General features: G+C 38.4%; 1 protein-coding gene across 1 annotated transcript in view; it reads right to left on the bottom strand.

Moving 5' to 3' along the window:
* Positions 1-286: 286 nt before the first annotated feature.
* The window catches only part of LOC149012034 (lysine-ketoglutarate reductase/saccharopine dehydrogenase bifunctional enzyme), a 55,042-nt gene continuing 40,549 nt past the window's right edge, over positions 287-14,779 (bottom strand). The window contains exons 18-26 of the mRNA XM_089161022.1: positions 6,813-6,942; positions 5,738-5,817; positions 3,549-3,707; positions 2,985-3,228; positions 2,534-2,642; positions 1,336-1,497; positions 1,183-1,252; positions 876-935; positions 287-769 (exon numbers count right to left, since the gene is read on the bottom strand). Of these exons, the coding sequence (XP_089017148.1) occupies positions 883-935; positions 1,183-1,252; positions 1,336-1,497; positions 2,534-2,642; positions 2,985-3,228; positions 3,549-3,707; positions 5,738-5,817; positions 6,813-6,942 (1,007 nt within the window). The 3' untranslated portion in view covers positions 287-769; positions 876-882. The remainder of the gene's footprint in view (positions 770-875; positions 936-1,182; positions 1,253-1,335; positions 1,498-2,533; positions 2,643-2,984; positions 3,229-3,548; positions 3,708-5,737; positions 5,818-6,812; positions 6,943-14,779) is intronic.

Here is a 14,779-nt window from a genome sequence, read left to right as displayed (position 1 = left end):
GTACCATTTCAGCTTTGATTCCCAAACTGAGCATATGCAGTTTAAGTGGGAGGAAAATCCTAGTCTTTCCTGGTGAGTCAAGGTGCACATAAGCTGGCCTTCAAACCTTGGGTATATAAAAAGAACAGGAGTATTCATATTTGGCGGTCCCCAATGAGTAAATCAGACTATAATCAATTAACTAATTATGAAAGTTAACTCAAAAATTAATTCTGAACAAACCATGATCAGGAGAGATACTGTATAAGCTCAATTAGGAGAGACCTGTATTTAAGAATGAAACAAAGAATTAATCCAAATATTTCCATTATAAACTCATGTATTCAATGATGTAAGATATACCTGCTCATATCTCTTATCAGAAAGCTTAATAACTGTGTAGCTCAGCCACACAGAAGTACAATATTAGGAAAATAAGGTTTGAAGTACAGAAGTCAAAACACACAATATAGCATTTATTATTTACAGCTGAGATCTGAACCATTGTTGAGCTGTGAATTATGGTTCATGATTTAAAATAAGTATTGAGGGACAACAATTGGTCGTTATCATATAATAGTAACAGGAACACTAATCTCTTTCCATAAGTTGGAACTTCAAAGTCGACCTTCCCCTGGTTGTATGTTGACGTACTATACATGTGCAATTCAGACTTCCAAGTTTATTAGCAACCTGAATAGTAATCTTCTCTGCTTGTAGCCTCAGATCTGCCACTCCACTTGGTTCTTCATAAATCTCCCTCGGAGAATTGCTTACATTATTCAGTATCCTACAAAGAGTAGGAGACAGATTCAGTTTCTCTTATTTTGGGTTTGATGTACTCAAAACGTGATTGTCTGAACGAAAAGTACGCAGGTAGAGGATGGGGGACTGACCTAAAGGCTACTCTACCTTCTCCAGCAACTTAAAACCATAAGCTTCTAAAATGTCCAGAGCTGCAAAACCAAACAAGGAAACATTTGGTTCAATTTTCAAAAAAGTGGATTGTAGAGAGAGTAACAGTGTCAATTAGCCATAACTTGAAAATTCAAGTCATGGGTCCATAATATCATCCAGTTAATGGCCATTCTACCTTTCAAGTTTTTGACCAACCATGATACCCACATGAATTTCCTTGTTGGACAAACTCTATGTCGTAAAAAAAAATCTGATGAGGGATGAATGAGGTAGTGTTGTCCTTACCAGGTACATAAACTTCAGGGTCAAGAGGCCTTATTACACCTCTTGTCTTGATTCTGTTTTCAAGTAAAAGCTGCAAAAATGGAAGGCATATGTCTTAGTCCCATAAGATTGTCAGATCATGGTAAGGAAACTAGTCAGTTTTGTAGGTAATACCAGAGCTCCAATGGCAGCTGGAATTCCGACAGTCAGAGCCATTGCAGTGGTTGTTTTCCCATTCTTCATCCTCCCGAATTCCAATAAAGTAGCCCTCTGGTTCTCTGTAGGTTGTCCATCTGGGAAACCAATCTCTATTTCGTGATGCAAAAGCACCATGTCCTTTGGAATCAAGCATCCAATAAGAATTAGCAAAAAACAATACATGCAAAGATATGTATGTTCCCCAGAGAACTTTAATGAACAACAATAAAAAGTGATTTCTTTAATGAAATACTAATTACAGTTACTGGGATTGACTATTCCAGTACATCCCAAAGAAGAACTCTAGAATTATTGGACATTGGGATGGAGTGTAAATTAATTCTAATATACTCCTTGAATAGTTGAAAAAATTCCAAATCAAAAAATAATGGTGGGTATCAATTTCAGGAATTGTACAACAAGAAGCTATACCAGACCCAATCAAGGAAGCACATGGCTGAATGAATTTCCTGGATGATGCAATTTGAAACAACACTAAGGTTTCCCCATTGCAACCAAGGGGTTGTAAGTCTGAATTGTGGGTCGTAAGTTTGAATTGGGAAACAGCCTCCCTGCAAAATGGGGATAGGGCTGCATACTCCCTCCCCAGATCCTACAGTCCAGGAGTCCTGTGCAGTGTGACCCTCTTTCTTTTTTTGTCTCCCCCCTCTAAATAGGTGATGATCTTCATAACTCATACATTATCTATACATGCCAACAAGAGCAGGTATGACTTTGAGGAATTGTAGGCACAAACAAGCTACATCAATTTTATTTAAAAAAGCTACTTATCTAATTCTCACTCATCTTTGATTTACATAGTTCACATTTAATTGCAAATCTTCCAAGGCCACAATTGCATGATGTATCTGAGAGGTTGCCAGGAAAGTTGGTAGAACAAACCCATCTAGTTTATGATTCCAAGAGATAAAGAGTACTGATCCTGATTACTTCCAATCCATGGTATAGAGTAGCCAAATTGTGGATACTAATTTGTTACGAATTAATTGGATAGAAGCAATAGCCGCATCATTTGGTGGAATTGAAATATTTGTGTGGTTTATGGGTTCTTTAGAGAATTAAGTAACTATTAGAGGGAATGATAAATCTAAGTTGATTTCTTTTTATTTTTCTTCTCATAGTGTTGTGTTAATTAGGGGGGGAAAAGAAATACCTGCTCTGTGTCAGAGTAGGCCAATCTCTCTTCCATGCGTAGACAGATTACATCAAATGCACTCTGGCAGGAAACTGGAATTTCTTTGCATTCGTGAAGTCCCAGAAATCTAATCAACCATGGACAGAAGAAGTCAGTGAAAATACGGTCACATATCAAGGATCACTATTTTGTATGTCTAAATGTGCAATGCTGATACACATAGAAAAGTTGTAGTACCTTCAAGCCTCAACCACCCCCACCCCATCTCTTCCCCCCCCCCCCCCCCCACCCCAACAACAAAAAAGAAAAAAAACCACAAAGACCAATACAAAATAAAATTCATCCACAGCTTACCTCATTGGTGGAACAACCTGTGATTAGCATGAGTCAGCAATTGAACTGCCTCATATTTTAACCTTTTCTGATATTGCTAAAATTGAAACTCTGAAAAAAAAAAACTAAAACTTACTTGATAGTTTTTACAGTGTTCACTGCAGTATCTATTTCTTTACAGAGGCCAAGAGCAACCAGGCTTTCTACTGCTTCCTTCTCATCACCCATAGTTCCTCTGGAGTTCTCATTTTCCCCTTCCTTTCTGAGAAGTTGATCCAGGAATTTGTCAAATGTAGGTCTCTCCTCTTGTTTCAGCATCGGATGAGCTTCAGTGTCAAAGAACCCAATTTTTGCAAGAGTCCCCATAATTGCACCAAAACCTAAACATATAAGTTTTCTGATGAGTTCCTTTAAAAGTAAGCCTCCACCACATTTTAAAAACTCACAATTGATCTGAATTTAACTCAGGCCTGCTTGTCCAAGTTGACTAAGGAAAAAGGAGCAATATTTCAAATTCTTCGAACAAAAAGTGGCTCCTTCTACCTTATCATATTGTTTCAAAAATATTTTCAGTGCCTAATTGAGTTCTTTAAGTGCTAGATCAGGGTTCTTTCAGTGTTCTTTTGACTCAAGTTACTCCAAGCAGTTAATTGAGACTTAAACCTTTGAGCAAGTAATAATTTTCAAATAATGAACATGCCTTCATAGCGGAGGGTTCCACGGAAGATAGTTGAAGCTTCATGAGTAATTCCATACAGATCACCATAAATCAGAGAGTTACGATTTGGAAGACACTCCAACGCAAAAGCAGGAAGATCAGCTATCCGGAGTCTTGTGGCAGAATCATAGAGTTTCTTCCCTGCAAAATATATCATTAGACTCATTACTTGAAGCAGAAACACAAATCCTCTATGGGATCCCATAGAGGTAACAATTAGTGATAGTATTTTCTAATCTGTATGGTTAATAATATCTTTTTAGAATACAAAACAATTGATATCTAGCAGGAATGGTTGATTAATTATAACAATAGCCTTTGGCTTATCAGATAAAATCATATGTATCTTCAGGGTAACCATCACTGAGAAAAAAAAAATACTGGTGGCAAGATATGGCAGTGTAAACAGAGTGGAAGAATTAGGAGTCTAAGAGTAGTGATTCATCAAAGCGCTTTGATATGAGGTAGTTATTATTGGGGATTATTTGTGTATCTTGGAATTTGGAGTCTTAATATGGAGGATTTTTCGAGGAAGTGTCAATGAATAAGGAAGCTTCTATCACGAACATGACACTTAGAGATATGAAATGCATTTCCTAATATAAAAGAAGAACAAAAGCAACAATAATAACCATAACCTTATTGCAATTAAGTGCAGAAAAGCTACACGGATCTGAACAGGCTGAAGCAGTAGTATAAATTTAAGAAGTAAAAGTATACAAAGATTAAAAAGCAAGTAAAAAGAAAAATTGACAATAAGGAAGAAAGCAAAGCAATAGTCAAGGCAGCATCCCAGGAACATCCCCCTACACATGGTTGGTGACATGATTAAATGTAAATTATTAGAAAATGAGATGATAACTGCATATCATCTGGCTGTGTGGTCCTGGATTGGAGAGATGACAATTTCAAAATTTCCTTTTTGTCTTCATTCTGATTCTCTTTTTGGTTACAATTGCTTGTTTCACTCCCGGTACTTCCTCATCATATAGTGACCCATCTTTCACAATGAAAAAGAAAAGCATACTTCTTTCTTCTTCTTCTTCTTGTTGTTGTTCATTATATTGTTATTGAATCTCTTACCTTCTATGCCTGCTGTTGTCGATAAAATTTTCACTTATTACTGTTATTATCATTGATGTTAATACTGTTTAGGAGACTGACAGTTGGGAAGAGGATAGCAAAGTGAGAATGCAATCCATTAAAACAATTTCGGAAATCTTTTTCTATTTATATAGGTTCAAGGAGGGATCCATCTTTCCTTTGAAGAATGTATCCGGATCTACTTTGCCATCCATAGTTTCCATCTGTATGAAACATGGTGCTAGAAAAGATCGTCACAGTGTTACTCTTATCAGTAGAGGAACTTTCATGACTATATGGTCGACGGTTGCAAGAAAAACAAGGAGAATTTCAATAGTCTTGTTGATTACAAAGTAGTGCTTTGCTGTTAACTGCTTTTATGTCCAGGATCATGATGTGCTGCCTGATTGAGCTTCTAAAAACTTGAGGATGGTTGTATTGGGAAGATGGTGCACATCTCCATAGTGTTTCACGTCCCTGAAGAATATGGAAGGACAAGACTAGTGTATATGCAGACAAATACAAGCTTCTAGATGTTGGACAACGCCAAGTGAAGCGGATGACAATGATGTCTTGGCTCCACTTCCTTCTATAAGAAAAATAAAAAATGTAACTGGTGCAAATTTTATAGAGTACTTTCAGAAAGAGATACCATCTATTGTTTTCTTCAGTTTTGGGCCTCCAAGTCCATAATTATTGTTCTTACATTTAATGATGTAGTGGTTGCTTAGGGATGCCTTCAATATCAATGTGTCTACATATTAAGAAAGGGGAAAAGCCAGTGAGGGGATACTGGAAATGTCGGTTTATGCAGAGAGGACGAGTTAAGGGTCACACTTCATATTTGCAGAAACATTTAGTGAACTAATTTTTGCTTCATGCAGTTTGCTCCATTATTAACCTTCAGCTGCATGATGGGGCTAGATTTAGCAAGAAGACGTCCATGCAGTATTGAATACATAATGACAAGCTAATATTTTATCCAGTGGGTATAAAAGAGTATTTTAAAAGGGAGTGCTTAATCTAACAGATACTCTCTGAAAAATCAATAGCAGATCCTTGTTAACTATAATGGTTGATCACATTACCATCAACATGTTCAATTTTTCCATTGGATTTGTAAGTAGCTGGATTGCTCCCGGCCCGGATAGCTCCTGCAGGGTTCCAACTGAAACATAGAAAAAGACTCAGTGGGTCTAGAGGCAGTTTTTACTTCACATGTCATTTCTGTAATGCATAGATGTAGAGGAAAGGGGACATTGGACCCATTTTTGGCTCCACTTTAGGAGATTCTTGTGCTCAGATGCATGGCAGTCAGATCATAGGACAAATGTAATGAAAAAAATTTCTCAGTACCAATGCCCTTTTCCTTAAGGATCTATGCAACATTGTGAAATATTAGTTGGCTAAAATAATACACCTCAGTTAATATCTGATATCAATGATCTCCCCAATTGTACAGCAGTTGATATCTGTGGCCAATATGTAGTCCATATTCCTACTGGATGTCAAACTCTAAACAGTAATGCAGTCCAGATTAAGGTTCCAAAGATTAAATTACTTAATCCAGTCCAACATGGTGTGCTAAATCATGTGTCATACGAACATACACTAATACAAAGAAGCCCAAAGGATTTAACAACGCTATGCCCAATCATATTACATTTGATGTAGTTTACACTAAGCCAAAGCAACTCAAAGGAGTCCAGTATTACCAACCCAATTCATATTACACTTGAAGGAATAGAGAAGCCACTATGCCACATATTCCTGTTAAAGTTCAGAAAAGTTTATTCATGTGCACGATTTAACAGAAAAATAGAAGCTTTGGTTCAAATCGGGATTTGCCAGTTTACTTCAACCAAAGATAAAATCCAGGCAGAATTGCTACAGGTTGCACCCTAGCAATAGTGTAGCAAGTTTGATCTAATTCAATTAGTTACTTTCTTGTAACCAACCCTACAATCTACATTCATGACCAAACCAAATTATGGCTTCCCTTTATGCTACTCCAAAGGTCAAATTTATCCCCTTCAGAGTTTGATGATATATTTATGTTGCTATTCCCCCTCCCCCCACCCACCCAAAGGAACTATAAAAGAACTTCTCCTACATTCCAAAACAAAATAAAGACTTGCTTTAACAAGTGAACCCGAGAAATACCTGAATTTGTATGCTAGTGGGTTATTTGCAGCTGCTGGAGATGGAAGTCCCCCACAATACGAAACAAAAGATTTTATTGTCCCATTTCTTGAATGTGCATGGTCGATCATCTTCATTGCCATCATATGATCTGAAGCATCCAGTACGGTATGATCAGGATCCAAAATCTCATGGGGAAAACATTTGCCAAGTTCTATATGAATATAAATTTTGACTGCATATCATCAATATTCAGTTACAGAGGATGCAAAGGGATCCAAAAATAGAAACATAAAAACCAAAAAAGATGAATAAAGTAAATAAATTTATCGAATTATCAAAATTCCAATGGAAAAAATTCTTTTGGTGATTAAAAAAGAGAAAATGAACTTTTGTCAGTTATTATCTTGTCAAGAATTGATACTGCTTTATTTTTCTCAAACTACATACCTAATTTTGTTTTTAGAGGTCTGATTAATTATGATTAAATGTGCCTGGAAACTTGGACTTGTATGTCCCATGCATTCTAGATCCAAACTGCAACCACGGGATTTGCTTTTTCCATCCCTAACATTTTTCATCATGCATTTTTCTAGTCCAGGTTTTGCAATATTCTCTTATTATCTATACCATATTATGATTTGTACATTCAGATAAAAAAGCGTTCTTATGGTTGTTGGTGATTTGTACATTTCTATAATAAGCATGTTCCCATATTTGTCTTATGTTCCATGAACATGATGAATCTAAGCTTTTGCTTAAGCATTATGAGGAAGATTTTGAAGGAATATTAAGCTGAAACTTGATAAGGAATTTTCATATTGTGATTAGATGCATGAAAACCCAATGGAGGTGGTGAGAGGATATATTACCACAAGCAAATGATGGTTATGCTTTGCTATAGAGATTTTCCAGATTTCTTGGATTAATTCTGATCTGAAATATATGACTTGATTGATTTAGCAATAGTTTTGATATTCTTTTTCTCAGATTCGATGTTTCCTCCACTTGACATTAATGTTTCATCATAAAAAAGAGTTCCCCAGACACGTAAAAATGGGAGAATTTTGTGCCTATCCTTGATACAGCATGTTGGCTGATAGAATACTCCTGATGGCCAGGACGATGAAGGAATAGCTTCATAACTGTAAGAAATATCAATTTATCATCCACTGTTAACAGGTTTTAGAAGCATGTGTTGTAATCCTAAGTAAAACTCTCAACGGTAGAATTCTCTCTAGATTTATTTTTGTAATAATCCCAGATTCATAAGTGTTTTTTTGTCTCCCATATTTTTTGTTATAAACAAAGACTGGCTGTGTCACTTAGACACAAATCAAAAGTTCTTAGACAACTCAACATGGTATCAGAGCCTCAAATCAAAACCACGGGATTTGAGAAATTCTGAAAACCCTACAAGGGACTGGTACCAGCCCATCTCCATCACATCCACCATCACCGCCACCCCACGATCCCTTCCACCAGGTCTTAAGGACCATTGCAACCTAGTGCGAGGTCCCTAGGACCATTGCCAGCCATCGTTTGGCTTCCACTAGGTCCTAAGTACCAGCGCCACCAAGTTGCAACGTCCCTAGGACCCCATCCCTACATCCACTGCCCTCCTAGACCTCTGCCAGCCTTCCTAGCCTTGCCGCGAGGTCCTTGAGCCATCGCCTCTCTCCTACATTCTCTCTAGGGGCCTTGTTTCCCTGTTTCTAAACCCTCAAACCCTTTTTTGAGCCTTTCCTTTCTTCCTATGTCTCTTTTGCTTGGTGATGAACACTTATCTCCTACAAAAGGTTCCTTATACCCATTTATGGTGTGATTTCTTCTAAATGAAGGATTTATAATCTTTTTTCTGGATTGACTATTCATTGAGATTCGTGCGATGGCTTCTGAATCTATCACCATTGCCTCTTCTAGCTTGTCTGGTATGGAGGATGTTGTAGACTTGTAGTTACTCGCGAGTGTGATTTCTCCCCTTTTTAGATGAACTCTGTCTAACTCAACAGAAAAATTACCTTTGATGGCTTCGCTCTGTGGCTCTTGTAGTGGGTGCTCGTGGTCTTACGGGTCATCTTCACGACACATCGGTGAACCTTCAATGGCTGGCTCTGCTAAGATAAGTGGAAATAGATGAATGTCTTGTTATAGGATTTCCACTTAATTCTATTGAACCCACCATATCATGAGTTATCTTCTTCTTCCAGATGCTACTACTATTTGGAAAGTTTCCAAGGACACATATTCCAGGGTTGGTAACGACGCCCAAAGCTTTGAGATCCAACGAAAGACACATCAGTTACAACAGAAGGAACTTACTCTCTCCTAATATTATAATACTCTATGGGGGTATTATCAGACACTTGATTTTAGTGGCTGATTCAATCTTACCTATGCTACTGATGTTGTCGCCCATTAGAAGTGGAACATAGGTGTATGGTGCATGATTTTTCGGCTAGTCTCTAATGGGAACCTTTCCCATCCTTGGAGCAGGCATATGCTATCGTAGACACACATGATAGCCATTAAACTGTAATGGTCCATACCAGTATACCAGAGAGAATTGTCTTAGTTGTTGGTACAAGAGCTCATAGACTCGTACTGGTGAATCTTCCGGTGCTCCAGTTAAGTGTGAGTACTTTGGTTGTGAGTGTCATATAAAGGACAAGTGTTGGAAGTTATATGGCCGACCACCCAGTTCCTACGGAGGGGGACGAAATACCAATCGAGGAGGAAATTCTCAAGCAGTAGCCAATCAAGCTCATCTGAATGATACTGGCGCTCCAACTCCTCTTTCTTTTGATGAGCTCTAGCATCTCTGTCAGTTGACAACCAGAGTTGAAATGTGTTCTTCCATGTCAACTTCAAGTGCCAGTGTGGCCTCTACCATGGTTAACTTCCAAGCCTCATCCCCTTTAGGTACTTTTGGTTTCCATAGTGTGTCTTTGAGCTCTTCGTCGTGGATAATTAACTTTGGGGCAACTAACAACATGATTGGTTCTTCTACTTTATTTCATTCCTATTCACATGTTTCTCCCAGCCATTCTGTATGTATTGTTGATGGATCTACCTCTCCAGAAGGGATCCATCATTTGTTCACCTTCCTTGCAATTATCTTCAGTTTTACACGTTCCCAACTTTTCTACTAATCTGTCGTTGATCAGTAGTATTACTCGGGCCTTACACTATAAAATAACTCTCTAACCCTCTCATTGTGTCTTTTAGGATTTGAAAAGGGGTGTACAAGTAGCAACGGTAAGAAGGGGGACTTTACTTACTGGACACTTCTCCTTTAGTGTTGGCTACTGTCTCTAGTTCCACTTCTCCTACATTATTTACTTTGATTCAGTGGCATCATCATTTAGGCCACATTCCCTTATCTATCTTAGTTAAAAAAAATTCCTGATTTTGTTTAATGTTATAATTTGAATGACTTTCATTATGATACTTGCATTTTGCGAAGTGACATGTTTATCTTGTTTCTAATAATCGTAACTCTTTTTTCTATTATACATTCAGATATTTGCGGCCCTTCCCATGTTGTTTCTTCTTTTGGATATCGTTGGTTTGTTACATTTATTGATTGTTGCACTAGAACCACCTCGGTTTACTTGCTTTACCAAAAGACTGATGTTTTATACTATTTCAACTTTTTCATAAAATGGACCATTTCCCAGTTTGAGGCCTTGTGAAAATCCTTCATATACCGATAATGGGACAAAATATACAATTGGGGGAGTTCCAAAACTATTTAGCCAATTATGGCATCTTTCACCAAACCAATTGCGTTGACACACCACCTCAAATTGGAGTGGCTGAACGTAAGAATAGGCATATCCTGAAGTTGCTTGGTCCTTAATATTTACCATATATGTCCCACCTCATTTTTGGGGAGGTGTTGTTCTTGCAACTGCATATCTCATTAATGGATGCCACTTCATGTCGTACAACAACGCTGCCCTCTTGAATCCTTCTTAGGTACAACATCATTTACCGCCCCATCTAAGGTCTTTGGTTTTGTTGCTTTTGCCAGAAACCATCATGTTCAGGGCAAGCTAAACCCACATGGGTTACAATGTATTTTCCTAGGCCACTCTTCTAGTTAGAAGGGCTACAAGTGTTACCATCCTCCTTCCAGCTAGATTTTTTTCTTCTTCTAGGGATGTTGTTTTCCAAGAAAATGTTCCCTATTTTCCCCCTACACCTCTTCAGGGGGAGGTTGAGTTTAGTGAAGAGGTTCTGGTGCTCATTCCTTCATTAGGCATTCCCTCTGATATTTCTGCTGATGAACCCCACTTGGAAGATGGAGTAACCGGATAGGAACAATAGCTGATGGATCAGGACAATGATGTGCAGGGGGAGCAACAACCTATATGGTAGTATCCCCTAAAGACTTACCAAACGAAAGAACTTAAGGGAGTTCCCTCTACCGCTCCTAGCTGATTGGAAGCTCCACCTCTTGGTACTGAAGAGACTGTTCCTGGTAAGTCAATTTCTGACTCTGTTTCTGATCCCTTAGTAGACTTACCAATTGCATTAAGAATCAAGCACGAGCATGCACCAAGTGTCCTATTCCTAACTATGTCTAATATCAGTCTCTATCCCCATTTTTCCAGTGCTTTGTTTCTTCCTTGTCCTTTGCTCTACTTGGTAGGAAGCACTAACTCATACACACTAGAAGGAAGCAATGGATGAAGAGATGTGAGCCCTATAAAAAAAACACACACACACAAACGCGGTACTTGGTGACTTTACCTGTAGGAAAAAGGACTGTTGGTTGCAAATGGGTGTCTGCCATCAAGCATAAAGATGATAGTACGGTGGAAAGATATAAAGCTAGACATGTAATCAAAGGGTTCACATAGACCAATGGTATTGACTACTAGAAGATCTTTGCCCTTGTTGTAAAAATGTATACAGTTTGTGTAGTACTACCAAGTGCTGTGAACAAAGGATAGAGCCTTCAACAATTTGATGTGAAGAATGCCTTCCTTCATAGAGAGATTCAACAGGAGGTATATATGGATGTACTCATGTACCTCCAAGGTACACCTCTACTGAAACACAAGGGAAGGTTAGCAAACTGAACAACAGTCTGTACAGGTTGAAGCAGTCTCTAAGGCATGGTTTGGGAGATTTCATAGAACCATGGTATCTGTTAGTTTGAGAAAGAATAAGGTGAAGAATGAGGGAGAGGAGAAGATGGAAGCCACGACTTAGTTGTGGAGGCTCTAAGAAAACTTATGAGCACACCTCAAAACAACTTCAATATATATAGGCTGATTTACAAGTCTATTCTATATAGGAAAGCATCAACCAATTTCAATTGGTATAAAACTCTTAATTACCACTATCTTTTTCCTATCGAGAGTTAGCGCAAGGCACTAACTCTCGATGGATCAGTCTTTCCCAAATTGCCCTTTCCTAACACTCCCCCTCAAGCTGGAGCATATATATTACTTATGCCCAGCTTGTTACAAATATAAGTAACCCTTGTATTCCCTAGAGCTTTGGTGAACAAATCTGCGAGTTGTTCTCCAGTCCTCACATGCTTGGGGGATATTATGCCTTGTAGTAACTTCTCACGAACAAAGTGGCAATCTACTTCAATATGCTCGGTACGTTCATGAAAGACTGAATTTGATGCTATATGAACCGCAACTTGATTATCACACCATAACTTCATTGGTGTGTCATCAATAATTCCTAATTCCTGGAGTAATTGTTTTATCCATACCATCTCGCATGTTACCTGTGCCATAGCACGATACTCAGATTCTGCGCTTGATCTTGCTACCACAGTTTGTTTCTTACTCTTCCATGATACAAGATTTCCTCTAACGAATGTGCAATAGCCTGTAGTCGATCTTCTATCAATAGGTGATCCAGCCCAATCAGCATCAGAGAATCCTTCAACATTTCTATGCCCATGATTAGTGTAAAGAAGTCCGTGTCCTGGAGCTTTCTTAAGATACCTTAGAATTCGTATAACTGCATCCCAGTGTGATGTTCGTGGGGCAGACAAAAATTGACTCACAACACTGATAGGAAAGGCAATGTCAGGTCTAGTCACAGTCAGATAATTCAGCTTCCCAACAAGCCTTCTGTAATTCTCTGGATCATCAAGAATGGTTCCATCTTCTGGCATTAACTTTAAGTTACATTCCATGGGAGTGTCTATGGGTTTTGATCCCAACATTCCTGTTTCAGAAAGCAAATCCAGTACATACTTCCGTTGAGATAAGAAGATGCCCTTTGTTGATTGGGCAACTTCAACTCCTAGAAAATACTTTAACTTTCCCAAGTCTTTGGTCTGAAAATTTTCTTGTAAATAGGTCTTTAACCTATCAATTCCTAAAGTGTCATCTCCTGTAATGACGATATCATCAACATAAACTACAAGAAAGATCTTGCCTGCATCAGAGTTCTTGAAGAATACAGAGTGATCACTTTCACAACGAGTCATCCCAAATTCTATTACAACAGTAGTGAATCGTCCAAACCATGCTCGAGGTGACTGCTTGAGACCATATAATGATTTGTGGAGGCGACAAACCTTATTCTTCTCCCCCTGGGCAACAAACCCAGGTGGTTGCTCCATATACACTTCCTCATGCAGATCTCCATGAAGGAAGGCATTCTTTACATCCAACTGAAACAATGGCCATTGGTTGGTAGCGGCAAGAGAGATTAAAATGCGGATGGAAGTAAGCTTGGCAACAGGTGAAAAAGTATCAACATAACCTACGCCATAAACTTGCGCATAGCCCTTGGCAACGAGACGAGCTTTCAGGCAAGCTAAAGAAGCATCAAGATTAACTTTCACAGTGAATATCCACCTACAACCAGTAGCTATCTTTCCTGAGGGTAAGGGCACAAGATCCCAAGTCTGATTGTCTTCTAAGGCTTGTAATTCTTCGTTCATTGCACTGACCCACCCAGGATTAGACAAGTCTTCAAGAACATTCTTAGGAATAGGATAAGTCTCTATAGTAGATAGAGCAGTAGAGAACCCAGGTAATAAAGTAGAATATGAAATAAAGTTAGAGATGGGATAGTGAACACAAGAACGAGTACCTTTCTGAAGAGCAATGGGAATGTCAAGGTCAGATTTGGTAGGAACGTTTGTAGGATCAACAGACGAAGTCGGCACAGAGGTAGAGACCGTAGGTGCAGCGGGGGAGCCGGTGGTTTTGGACGGCGCATGTACACTTTGGTGATGTCTGGCGGAGGTGGAGGTGAAGGAACTATATCATGTGGAAACACACTTTGAAAAATACATAGATCATCATTTAGGTCGGTTAAACTATGAGATTCAGCAGAAAACGGAGTGGACTCAAAAAATGACACATCTGCAGTAACAAAATATCTGCGTAAGTTAAAAGAATAACAACGATATCCCTTTTGAGTGCGAGAGTACCCCACAAAAATACACTTAAGTGCACGAGGATCAAGTTTAGAGATCCCTGGACGATGATTACGAATGTAACATACACAACCAAATACGCGAGGAGGCAAGGTAAATAAGCGAGATGAAGGAAATAAAATAGAATGAGGAATGCCACCTTTTAAAACAGATGAAGGCATCCTGTTAATAAGATAACAAGTAGTTGAAATTGCATCAACCCAAAAGGATTTAGGAACCTTCATCTCAAATAAGAGAGAACGGGTGACCTCCAATAAGTGTCTATTTTTTCTTTCTGCAACCCCATTTTGTTGAGGAGTATCGACGCAGGAGGATTGGTGAAGAATCCCATTAGAAGCCATAAATTTACAAAAAGGATCAGAGAATATTCTTTGGCATTATCACTACGAAAGGTTTGAATAGGAACACCAAATTGAGTACGAATTTCAATAACAAAATTGTAAAATATGTCAAATAATTCTGAACGATTTTTCATTAAATAAAGCCAAGTGACTCTTGAAAAGTCATCCACAAATGTAACAAAGTATCTGTAACCTGAAGTAAAACTAACAGGACAGGG

Source organism: Hakea prostrata, chromosome 7 (genome assembly GCF_041222555.1).
Source record: "Hakea prostrata isolate BN-2017 chromosome 7, UWA_Hpros_2, whole genome shotgun sequence".
Taxonomy (NCBI): Eukaryota; Viridiplantae; Streptophyta; class Magnoliopsida; order Proteales; family Proteaceae; genus Hakea; species Hakea prostrata.
Note: the sequence above shows the minus strand (reverse complement) of the source record. Positions and strands in the feature narration are given on the sequence as shown.